The sequence below is a fragment of the Wolffia australiana genome, chromosome 1, assembly GCF_029677425.1.
Source record: "Wolffia australiana isolate 7733 chromosome 1, ASM2967742v1".
In the NCBI taxonomy this organism is placed as follows: Eukaryota; Viridiplantae; Streptophyta; class Magnoliopsida; order Alismatales; family Araceae; genus Wolffia; species Wolffia australiana.
Window position 1 is genome coordinate 15,452,289 of NC_135835.1, and position 12,712 is coordinate 15,465,000.

Genomic DNA, 12,712 nt, shown 5'->3' on the forward strand with positions numbered 1-12,712 from the left:
TATCTCGTTCTCTCCCCTCTCTCACCTTCTCTCCCGATCCCCTCTCCTCCTCTCTCTATCTCGTTCTCTCCCGCTCTCTCTCTCACCCACTCTCCCTCTCCTCCTCTCTCCCTCTCTCTCTCACCCTCTCTCCCGCTCTCCCGCTCTCCCTCTCCTCCTGTCTCCCTCTCTCCCGCTCTCCCTCTCCTCCTCTCTCCCTCTCTCCCTCTCTCCCTCTCTCCCTCTCTCTCCCGCTCTCCCTCTCCTCCTGTCTCCCTCTCTCCCGCACTCCCTATCCTCTCCTCTCTCCTCTCTTCCTCTCTCTCACCCTCTCTCCTGCTCCCTCTTCGCCTCTCTTCCTCTCTCTCTCGCCCTCTCTCCCTCTCCCCGTCTCTCTCAAACTCTCTTCTGCTCTCCCTCTCCTCCTCTCTCCCTCTCTCTCAAGCCCTCTCGTTCTCTCTCCAACTCTCTATCACCCCCTCTCTCTGTCGCCCTATCTCCTGCTCTCACTCTCTGCCTCTCTCCCTCTGGTCCTCTCTTTTGCTCTCCTTCTTTCCCTCTCTCATTCTCTCACACACTTTCTCCCTCTCGCAAATCTCTCTCTATTGAACTCCCTCCCTCTCGCCTGCTCCCTCTCCTTCCCCCTCACTTCCCTCTCTGGTTCCCCCCTCTAGATCCTCCTCTATCCATCTCTCACTCTCTCCCTCTCTCCCTCTGTCGCTCTCAGTCTCGCCCTCTCACTCTCTCACTCTCTCCCTATGGTGTTCTCTCAGCCTTTGCACTCTCTCAGTGTCACTCTCTCGCTATCATTCTCATTCTCATTCAACACTGCTTCAGCACTAGAGGTGACATTAGATGCAGTGAGAAGACCAAGTCAACTTAATGTTGACTAGTCAACATGACCGACCGAAAACTGGACCGGACCGAGCCCGGACCGAGACCGAGACCAGACCGAACTTCAGGTCTAGGTTTAGGTTTTCGGTAAAACCAGACCGAGACCGTGTCCTTCCCTAGGGACGGGATGGTTTTTCTCCGGGCGGGACGAAACTGGCAAAGCCGGGGCGTTTTTTTCGTTCTGGGACGAAAAAACCGTCCCGTCCGCGTCATTGCACTGATTCCGGACGTCGGACGGGACGATATTCCGTCCCGTCCATTGTCCACGTCCCGGACGATCCGGAACTTAATCGTAACCATAGGAATGTAATTGGACGGTCAGAATTTCTCTCCGCTCTTCGAAGGAGAGAAAGGGCGGGTTCAAATCTGTTCAGTCGCAGAAGAAGCTCGATGCAGAAGAATTACTGGATCTCATTCGTTCGTCACAGGAAAAGAAGAATCTGTCCTCTCATTGATTACGGTCGGTGGCGATCTCTCCGTTCCCTGAGGGAAATACTTCATTGATGTTCGCGGCGTCTCGTTTTTTGATTTGAATCGATCGGGAAGGGTGAGATGGAAGGGGTCCGATTGGGGGATATTTTCGTGTTTTTTGCAGCCAGTCTGCTCTTGATCGCTGGATCAGCGTATTGTGCAGCTTCCAGGGAAACCCTAGGCATTTCTCCTATTGGTAAGGATCTTTAGAATTTGATCTGCATTCTGCTTAATCTCTTTTTTTTTTGGTTTTGAGTTGGCATTACTGATCGAGAATTTTCGTTCTCCTGTCATTTTTCGACTTGAAGACGCCGATTATTACCGACAGAATGTAATTAGATGCAAGGACGGGTCTAGTAAGTTCGCGATTGAGCAGCTCAACGATGACTTCTGCGACTGCCCCGACGGAACCGACGAGCCAGGTCTGTCGCGAAAATTCTCCCTGATCTTATTGTTTAAGTGGATATTTTTCCAAGACTTGGTGTGCTGTTTTCTAATTTCTCGTATGAGTTTGAATCTTTACGTGGATGCCAACATTGTTGAAATACCTTACATTGTTGCGAAGTTTATTGACGCTAATTGCGGTTTTCAGGGACATCCGCTTGTCCGGAGGGAAAGTTCTACTGCCAGAACAAGGGTCATACTCCTTTAATCATTTTCTCATCCCGCGTGAACGATGGCATTTGTGGTACGTATTTCTCTCAAATTTTTTGCTCTGGCTCAGGATGTTCATGATCATGACCAAAATATCATCTACTTCGTCAATTTTCCGTTCGTTCTTCTATCACCTTCGACTAGCATTTTCACAGAAAGTGGAAGAATGCTCCTGTTCTTGCCACTTACCCTCGGTAGATTATCAGTTGCTTGGATTGATTTTAACCGCCTGTATAATAAACATGAGGTTGATTCTATTATGGTCGATTAAAGCCATCGGTGCTATTAAACGATTGTTTACGAAAGAAAATCTCTTATAATCTCTCGGAGAGAAGTTCCAATATAGTGTGAAACTATCTTCGTTCTGAGGAGGTTATATTTCATTATTCTGGTGGTCAGATTGTTGCGATGGAAGTGATGAGTATAACGGTAAGGTGGATTGCGCCAACACGTGTTGGGAAGCTGGAAAAGTGGCCAGAGAAAGATTGACAAAGAAGATATCTACACACCGAGACGGTATTGCACTGCGGATAATTGAAGTAGAAAAAGCAAAGAAAGCGTTTGAGGAAGATGGAGCAGAATTGTCGAAGCTGAAGACAGAAGAAAAAGTTCTCAAAGGGATTGTTGAAAGACTTAAAGGTGTGCCATCGTCACCTGTTCATTCTTTCTTTGTGATACGACATATGAGACGGATGAAATACAATAATGCAATAATGAAGTCCCTGATTCTTCGTATCCTGTTAGGTCGAAGTACTGGATTTTTCGTTTGAATTTTTCTTGAGTGTTAAATCTATTTTTTAAAATTAACGCAGTGCTGACGTACACAGCATACTGTGCTTTGGCGTAGCTTGGTTAATTTTCTGTGATTGCGTATCTCTTTTATTTTCACTCTTTAAAGGAAAAATATTTCATGGTTAGCGTGCCCTATAATCCTGAATTGTTATTCTGTTTCTTTACCTTCCGTATTTCTGTCCAGCTGCTAGTTTTTGAAATCCTCCTAGAAGACCTCAATCAGTTCGAATGTTACTAATGAAGCATCAAATCCCTTCAGATCCCTGAAAAGCATTAGAACATGGTGAATCGGAAGAACAAGGTAAGATTAGCCTTATTTGAATCCTATGAGTGCTGTTTCGTGGCATTCAAGGGACCACATAACTACCCGTGTCATCGTTCCATTTTTTGAGGAAAGATTGGGGAGATCACTCAAAACATTGACCCTCCCAATTATTAGTAGGTCATCGATCCTGATTGGTAAGCCATGTCATTGAGCCTGATCTCATCTTAGTCGCCGCCCATAAATACAAGTAGGTCTGCCGTGTGCTATCAGGTCCTTGATGCTCTAAAACACAAGTGTGCCAGTGCTGCACTTCGTCAACAAAAAAGAAAGAGAATGGTGTCTTCTGAGTTGACTATTGTTCGCTTAATGAATTACTGTTGCGACTGTACTATTCCTTAACAGTAGTAGATGAACTTTTTATGAACTTCAGGGATGGTCATCCTTTAAAATTCGCTTGGATGAGTCCATGATTCCAAACTCTCCATGAATTCAAGATCATGCTATTCAGAGTGTTTGATTCACCCGACACGTTTCAGCCTTTAATGTACCAGATATTTAGACCTCAGCTTCAAAATGGTGACTTAGTCTTTATACTGATACGCTACAGAACAGCAGAAATAGAAAGGAGCATTGTAATCTTTTGCGAATGACGCCTTTTCTGCTGGCAGGAAATTCAGTAAGAAATATCAGTTTAGAAACATAAAACCAGCTCAAATATCTGGGCCTTTGATTTTGGGGGAACTTGTACAAGAGAGAGAGAGAGGAGAGGAGATTGATAATGGCCTAAAGACTGCCGGATGCGGCAGAACCGGTTTCCAGCCAGATGCAGTTTGGGTAACTCCAAGGACACTTCCAAAATACCTTATGAAAGCCCTTATCGAGACTTACAAGAGTCTTATACTAAGACATATTGAGGAAACGGGTACCTAAAAATGGAAATTGACTTCAATGGGCTTCTAGCCTTTGCCAGGCCCACTGGGCTGCCTATCCCCGATTTATAGACCGGGCCATGGCCGCTTCCCTTCCAATATGTCCTCCATTGGATACTATCATGTTCCTTTGTTTAGCAGGGTTCTGCAGTTGGTTTGTGGCAAAGTCCAACTTAAAAGAGATGCAATCATAAGTCGAGAACAGACCATTAATCATTTGGAGCGCTCACCATGTCAACTACACCAGCGTTTTCACTTTGTCATTTTCGTGAACCATCATTTATCACAGGAACAGATGCATATAAATTTTAATCAATTCAAGGGGAAAGTCCAATTGCTTGCCATTGTAAAGCATCGCTTGTAATGTTCTGGTAAAAAACTGTCTAATACACAGAGTTAAATGGCTTGCTCACCAATGGAATTCCATGCCATGGAATTCGCACTGAGCATCACAGCCATAGGTTCTCATTGGAATCGCATGAGTTTCCTGCAGAGTATCAGAAATAGGCAACGAAGTTAATATGTTTCCGTCTTTTTCTGGTTTGGCTACTAGAAGGAAGGAACGAGGAATATAATGTCTTTTTTTTCTTGCCCTCTGTTATTTTTCTTGTCAAAGGTCCATGTAATTGCTGGAAGTCATTTGATAAATATGTGTATGATTATCATAGAAGTGGACGCTGACTTGTGCCACAAGCAACTGAAGGCTGCAGTGATCATTGGTGACGATACTCATCTCCGGAATAGAGCTGTAATCCTCTCTGATTCCGTGGGGAGATCTCCTGTCGAGAGTCGTAACCCTGATGTCAGTGGACGAGTTTCACGCTAGCCATTGATCCACACTTTTTTAAGGGAGTAAACTTCTGCCTAAGTTTCTGTCTTTGTTGATACTGATTCCACTTGATATTTATCTGCTGATGGCATCAGATCTTCCCTTACTATCTCTGGTCCCTGTTACCCCTTTTGGCTGAGTATGCAAAAATGTCTTGGAGCTTCCCAAAATCCTTCACAGAAGCTGGGGCGCCTTCACAGAAACGGAAATGACGCAAGGTTAGACACCTCTCTGAGGCACCTCCAACAGCGGGGCGCCTTGTGAGCTGGTCAGAAGCTGATGCACTTATTTAGGGCTGGATGTGAGATACAATTGATCCCAATATAGGTCGTCATTTCCGTTTGTGAAGGATCTATAGGACAGGATGTTATATTTGGAGGAAGACTTATAAATGCATATCCCCCCGTATTCAGGAATTCACAAAACCATCACCTAGTATGCAAATTAAACAAGGCGTAGTGTGGACTTAAACCATTTCCACAAGCCTGGTTTGGAGAACTCACAAAAACTATGAAGTCTATGAACAATAATCAAAGTAGTGGGGTTCATACACTGTTATAAAACATACTCTGAAGGGCATAGCTTTATTACTTGTGTATGTTGATGTTATGGTCGTGACAAGGGAGGATGAAGAAAAAATTCATAAGGTGGACTCACGACTCTCTCAGGATTTTGGGATTAAAGAGTTGGACAAACTATAGTATGACGCAACCCGAATGCAATCTGGAAGAATCCAACAGTATATCAAATGCAATAGTATGTACTGATTCAAGATCGTTTTGCAACAACATCTAATCTCTGCAAGAAGCAAGGAAGAAGCCGTCCGATGAAGTTGGTCTCCGACTGGTACAGTTCCCTTGAGCTAGCGAGCCAGATGCAGCTTCTCGCTGCAAGAACACTGTCTCACTTTCCGATGACCAGCCCTCATCGTAACCTCAATCAACCTCCCTCTTTCCTATTCCTGTAACCTCCAAGAAGATGATGCTCATAATCCCCGTCTTCTCTTTATTTATATAGGTTCCTCGGTGGTGACTTCCCCCCTTCTCCTCCTCCGCCGCACCCCCCACACTATTGAGCATTACGATCCTTGAAGTCAATGCAGCCCCTTGTCTTCCTTGTCTTCCTTTTTATGTATGCCAAAGTAAGACAGTACTTTGGCATAGAAGTTGCATACTCGCCTACTGGCATTGTTTTATCCCAATTAGTGTGAATTGAATGTATTCTGGGAGACTGGTTTGCTAGGTTTTAAACCAGTTGATCCCCACCATAAACTAGGCCTTGGCCAAGCCAGTGATCCTACTGACAAAGGGAGATACCATCGTTTGTTTGGAAAATTAATCTACCTAAGTTGCACAAAGCCTGACATCTCCTATGCCGCAGGGTTGGTCAATGCAGCGTCATAGGGAAGTACAAGACTGTGCTGTGCGTTACATACTCACATACATGTGGGTACACCACCAGAACTTGGAATTGTTTTAAAATGTACAGGTAATACAAACCTTGAATTTTACCCTGATGCTGATTATGCAGGTAATATTGTTGACCAAATATCGCTTTCATGCTACTGTTCCTTGGGGGTAATCTCATCATCTCCTGGAAAAACAAAGAAGCAGTCTACAGTGTTGCAATCCAGTGCCAAAGAAGTGCTTTGGGCATTAGCCCCTGGCATCTGTGAATCGTTGTGGCATCAAACATGTGCTGCAGGACCTCAAGATCCCTCGTATCTTGCCAATCTTGCTAATGTGTGACGATTGGTCTGCCATCACAATCACTCACAATGTAGTTCACCATGCCCGAACCAAGCATGTGGATGTCATCCATCACTTGATCCAGGAAAAGCTAGATAGCGGGATTATCTATACAAATCATGTAGACTCTGCAAACCAATGTGCAGATCTTCTTACCAAAAGGGTACATAGTCCATTGTTGAAGAAACTTGTCTTCTAGCAGGGAAAGAACAATATGAATTCCCAGCACGAGGGAGATTGTTAAAGGCCAAAAACCCATTTCTTAGCGGGTTTTTCTTTTTTTTGTCGTTTTACCCTCCTCTTTCTTTACTTAATTTATACCCAATGTAATGTCTACTTCGTTCATGAATTTTGTATGGCGACTCAATTTGGTTCTTTAAATCCGACCCCTACTATGCATGTTGTACAAGGGGCGTTAGCAGAAACCAATAAATAGTACAAATCAGTTTTTACGTTTATGTTGCACAACTTCTCCTCCTCCATCCTGCTGGCCTCTATCTTCTTCATGTCGGATTCACTGGAGCTGACGGTGCATTGAGGATTTCAGAGATTCCAACAATATTCATCAAACTTTTGCTAGATTCATTTTATCAGATTTGATGATGGGAAGGATTGATTCAACCTCTTATAGGCCATCAGAACATTTGTGAGAATTTGTTTCTGGTCTCTATCATAGTCTCCCCTGGCTGTAAAAAATGCTTTGGATTTACCTCAATCGAACTACATTTTATCGAGGGTGCTACATTTATTGTACAGTCTAACGGAAGCTTTCCTCCTAATAGATATCGAACAGTGAGAGAGTTTATCTTACGACCCTCCAACTGAATCTCTATGTTAGGCACTGGAAATATATCTGATTCTCTATGTGATCATGTTTGGCGCTTGGGCTATTTTTTTCAATGTTCTTGGGTTGTCCTGCGAATTATCTTTGTCCATTCTTCTATTGAATCCTTGGTTTTTCTCTTTGGCGCAATTTTCTTTTCCATGGACAAGTCGAGACGTTCGATCATTCTGTGCCTTTATGTCTCGCTGACAAGTTTGTTTACATCATTAAAGGAAGTTAGGTTCTTAAAATTCAAAATGCAGGATTCTACAAATTCACGTTGGATTTGCTTCCTGGGCGATCTGCTTAGCTCCACCCAATTGTCACTTATTAATTGCATGAATATACTAATTTGATTTTGAATATTATGGCAAGGATGATAATAACTCATATATTAAGTGAGATTTCCTATGACTCTTTGTGATCGTCTGTCGCCCTATTTCTGTCGTAACAACATCAATCGGTTCTCACAGAACACAAGGAACAGATAGAAAAGGCCGAGGAGCAAGAGCGCCTTAAAAAGGAGAAAGAGGAGGATGCGTTGAAAAACTCCCAGAAGGCAAGCGAGAATGGTCCAACCAACGGGAAGACAGAAGATGGAAGTGAACAATACACGGTGAGTCTCATTCTGCTGCTCTTAACCTTAGTTCTGCTGACTCTTGTGATCATTGAAATAATGAAAAACGTCTGGCTGTCTGCACTGAATGTATCTTAGCGTAAGTAAGCGACAGTTTTGAAATAGCGCACCCTCACCTTAATGTCTTTAACCAGACTTGCAACCTAGGGTTTTCTTATGTTACGCGTTCACTGAGTTTCACCTTAAAAGGATGATCTTGTTGTATCTTCGGAGATGATTTTTTTCATTTTATTTAGTTTCTGAAAATTAGTCAACAATAGAGTTGCATCTAAGCATGTAATTAGACCATGTTTAACTGTTTCTGGGTTGATTGATCATGGACGGATCCGTCTCTCTATCTTATACTCTACGATGCATAAGCATTCATGCTTTTCCTTCTTTTTGGGAAATTGCTGCAAATCAAGTTGACCATTGATAAAAGAAGGGGGGAATTATTCCCCTACAACTGATGGAGTCTCCTAAATTGATAAGAGCTGGTATGATCATAATTGGAAATTTTCATTATAGAATCAAAGATATTGCCAACATGTCGTCAACGTACATAATTGTTCTGAGACTATATCACTTCTTGTTGTTGCTGAAGTTTCTTCAACCACTTTTCTAGAACGCTTCGGAAGGCATTCAGGAGCCAAAATCTGATGATGGGGACGTCTCTAGTGACCATCATGATGAACAGGTGATAGGAATCTCAGAGATTCATTGGTTTTGCCTAGTTTATCTCCTACTTTCAGATACTCAGGGGCCATTAATGATCCTTCTTCAAAAAAAGTTAATGATCCTTGTTTTGCAATACCCTCCTAGATTTTGGAAGAAGAAAAAGACTCTGAAGATGCGAAAACAACCGACGCTTCAAATAATGAGGAGAAACAGGTTGAATATTCGTGAAATATTCGATTTAATTAATTCTTATTTTATGACGTATGTTTCTGTGATTGATATCTGCAGGGAAACGAAGATCAGGACAGTATAGAGGGACTATCGAAAGAGGAGTTGGGCCGTCGCGTGGCTTCACGTTGGACGGGAGAAAAGACAACTCCGGAAACTAAGGGAGAAGAAGAAGCAGAAAAGCTCGAAATTCAGGAAAAAGATTCAGCAGCCTCTGGGAATCACGATGAAATCAACCCTGGTTACAACTCAGAACCTGAAGAAAGTGGTCCTAAATACAATGATGACGATGATCATGATGACGAGGAATCGGATCATGGGCATTCGGATGACGAATATGAAGATGAACTGGAGCCAAGTCATACCCATAGTAACAACGAGGCAGAAGATGACGCAGAGTTTTCAGGTGCTTGATCTTGCCTCAGGTTTGCTTTTATTTTCATTCTATTTCGAGCATAAAATATTTAAAAGATATACTTCAAATGCATCTAGATTATACTGAAACAACAAGCACCATGTCGTGGTCGGAGAAGATTCAGCGGACCGTCCAGAACATTCTTCAGAGGATCAGCTTATTTAAGAGCCCTGTTGATGTTTCAGGTACCGGGTTTCAGCTTATTTTAGGCAACGATGATTGAGAACGCAAAAGCCAGTAAATAAAGGATATAACCCCATATGTCCTAGGGTGTGAGGCATAGCCGATTGAGAACAACAATGTACGTTTTCGATTTTCTATTCACTTACGGGCCTGGTCGACCCGATCATGATATTTAACTCATGATCTGACCTGGTCGACCCAATTATGATATTGCAACACAGCCCACATTTGCTCCTTGCTGGTTTTTCCATCATCCAATTCACAACAAATCAAATAAAACATTTGCTTGGAGTACTTGCCTCAGGGCTTGTTTGCAGACGATTACTAAAATTGTCGTCATTATCCAAAACCCATTGTCTGAATGAGGTTTATGGAGGAAAAGTGATGAGTGACGAGACATAATCGTCCACGAGAATGACATCTTCGTTATCATCATTGTCATCGTCATCCTAGAGAGGACAAAATGATGGGGTTGATGAAATCTGGTCACCATCATTGGTGGCGGGGAACATTACTCAGGTGTTCAAACTGTATTATAGTTTTCTCATGGTGACCTTGCAGATGCTGCACGCATTCGGAAAGAATACGATGAGTCAACCTCAAAATTAACCAAGATTCAGTCGAGAATATCCAAACTGACTGCAAAATTGAAGCATGATTTTGGTAAATATGCTATTTGAATATTCGTTCATGATGCCATTAATCATATCATAGATGTCAAATTATCTCGTTGATGACTTGAGCATTGCCCTTTCAATGGCAGGTGTGGACAAAGAATTTTATTTCTTTTACGATGAATGCTTCGAGACAAAGCAGGACAAGTACTTTTCATTTCGTCGCCACATTTTTACACTATTTTTTAACTCTAATAATTTGTCAATAATTCCCTTTTTTTTCCTTATAGGTATGTGTACAAAGTCTGTCCTTTCAAAGACGCCTCCCAAGTTGAGGGTTACAGCAATACTCGTCTGGGGTACATGCTGTCTCTCACACACGAATCACAAACTTAACCAAATTGACTAATTTTGTTGGTTTTTTGCCCAAAAATTAACCCAGGAGCTGGGACAAGTTCGAGGACTCGTACAGATTAATGATATTTTCCCACGGAGAGAAATGCTGGAACGGCCCTGATAGAACATTAAAGGTGCAACTCCCTTCCTCTGATTGATTACTGTTAATAAAGAATTAATAAAGAAATTAAGTGACGGTGTCCAAGAACAGGTCAGACTTAGATGCGGACTGAAGAACGAGGTCAACCACGTCGACGAGCCCAGCAGATGCGAGTCCGTCCAATTTAATTCCCTTGTTCTTTCTATTTTCCCTTCATCCAAAAATCCACTGGTTGATTCATCATATTTGTTGCAGATATTCCGCGATTCTTTCGACGCCGGCGCTCTGCCTCGAAGAGAAGCTAAAGGCAAAACTCATCCATATCTTCCCCTAATTTTCAGGCTAAGAACGATTTTATGAAGCAACTTATTTTATTTTTGGTGACAGGATCTAGAGAACAAGCTGAAGCGGTTGAACACAGGGGATTTGCAGCCTCATGACGAGCTTTAGCGACAATTCAGAAAAAAAATGGTGAGCCCCAAGTTCTTACGATTCATCCCAAGATATAGATTGAGAGAACACACAATTTTGACCAACTTTGAACGTGGTTAGAGTTTCTTGGGTATTTGAAAATTACAAATGACCTCTTGATTCAACCTTCAAATGTTCAAAACCTTTTTTGATTGGAGAACAAATCTTACCCGTAGATCTATTATTCAACGGGAGAACATGCAATTTTGACCAACTTTGAACGTGGTTAGAGTTTCTTGGGGATTTGAAAATCACAAATGACCTCTTGATTCAAGCTTCAAATGTTCAAAACCTTTTTTGATTGGAGAACAAATTGTAGCCGTAGTTCTATTATTCAACGAGATGAGGGGAGGGGAATTTACAACTGGATGGAAGACGAGGAAAAGAATCAATCTTGGCGGAGATATAGCCTTTATTTCCTGAGAGGGACTTGGCGAGATGGGTCTGTACATGAAAAGAATGGCCGCCTCAAATCAAAACTTGGAGCTGTGAGAAGTTCTCTCCGAAGAAACCTGCAATTGGGCACACATGAAGAGATTGAATCGATGAATTTTGGGTTGATTTCTTGAGTTAAATTGATTGATGAACACAAGGGAAAAATGCTAGAGTTCTGGATAAATTTGATCAAGTCAAATTTATTCTCCCCTCCCCCTAACTCCTACCTCTTTCTCCAATCAATGAAATTGCGAATACATTTGTTCTCTAATTGATCGCCTCAATCAATTAGCGAATAATTAGGGGATGATAAATTCGAGTCGGGTTGATTTCTTGAGTCAAATTGATTGATTAAAGACAGAACTTAAGGGTAATTTTAGTCCGATTTCTTGGGTATAATTGATGGTTCATCGCCTACCAAACATCCAAAGTGGAAATTTGGCCTGATTTCTTCAAAAAAAAAAGAAATGAAATAAAAAATGAGGTTATTTTGGAACCTGCAAACGCCGGCTGGGGCTCGATTCCATGTCCGAAGCAGATGAGGACCCACTTTTGAGTAGGTTAATCAGTCTGCCATCCTGCGGACAAAGATCAAGAAAAATAATAATCTCAACATTATTTCCACGAACAATCATTTAGTATATATTTCCAAACAAAGAGAAAACAACACTGTTTTTCTTCACCGAATTGAGGGGAAAATGTTAAAAAAATGTAAAATGAAAATGATCTGAGGGGAGGGGTTACCTCTTTTGGGCATTTTTTCTCCTGGCCATCTTCAAACAGAGAAGAGTAATAAGCAGGATCATAAATGGAGCCCCCCAAAAAATCGTCTGCAATGGAGAGCTGCCGACAAGGCTCAAGAACAGGAGGATTCAAGAAACTATTTTTGGAATCAGAATCCGCTTCCCGGTAGGCGGAGCTGTCGACCAACGAGACCCCCAATCTGTACATCTGAACCCAAAGAAATCCAGAACACCATCTCGCAAAAATTGAGATTATTTGCATGCAAAGAGTGAGCCGGACAGAGAAGATGACTGCTCTGCTGAGGTTCTCCTTGGAAGAAGAAATGTTCCTGAAATTCAATCTCGCACGGCTCATTAAGAGACCAGAAAAAGATAATCCTGTGGAATGAATAATGAGTAAACTACCCAAAATTTTAAGCAAGAAAGTTAAAAATAGGATAACGATAAAT

The 12,712-nt window shown here is 42.2% G+C and overlaps 2 protein-coding genes across 2 annotated transcripts in view; one reads left to right on the top strand and one right to left on the bottom strand.

The window, feature by feature from the left end:
- Positions 1–1,248: 1,248 nt before the first annotated feature.
- On the top strand, positions 1,249–11,210 carry PSL4 (calmodulin-binding protein). Its single transcript, XM_078581514.1, has 16 exons — positions 1,249–1,540; positions 1,653–1,766; positions 1,937–2,032; positions 2,398–2,637; positions 7,858–8,000; positions 8,626–8,697; positions 8,823–8,891; positions 8,967–9,312; positions 9,399–9,506; positions 10,066–10,167; positions 10,268–10,325; positions 10,409–10,477; positions 10,561–10,648; positions 10,726–10,787; positions 10,870–10,921; positions 11,002–11,210. The coding sequence occupies exons 1-16, from the start codon at positions 1,426–1,428 to the stop codon at positions 11,062–11,064; spliced, it is 1,797 nt and encodes a 598-aa protein (XP_078437640.1). The 5' UTR covers positions 1,249–1,425; the 3' UTR covers positions 11,065–11,210.
- Positions 11,211–11,334: 124 nt separating this feature from the next.
- LOC144708266 (uncharacterized) overlaps positions 11,335–12,712 on the bottom strand; it is a 4,352-nt gene continuing 2,974 nt past the window's right edge. The window contains exons 3-5 of the mRNA XM_078581520.1: positions 12,265–12,592; positions 12,018–12,098; positions 11,335–11,597 (exon numbers count right to left, since the gene is read on the bottom strand). Of these exons, the coding sequence (XP_078437646.1) occupies positions 11,559–11,597; positions 12,018–12,098; positions 12,265–12,592 (448 nt within the window). The 3' untranslated portion in view covers positions 11,335–11,558. The remainder of the gene's footprint in view (positions 11,598–12,017; positions 12,099–12,264; positions 12,593–12,712) is intronic.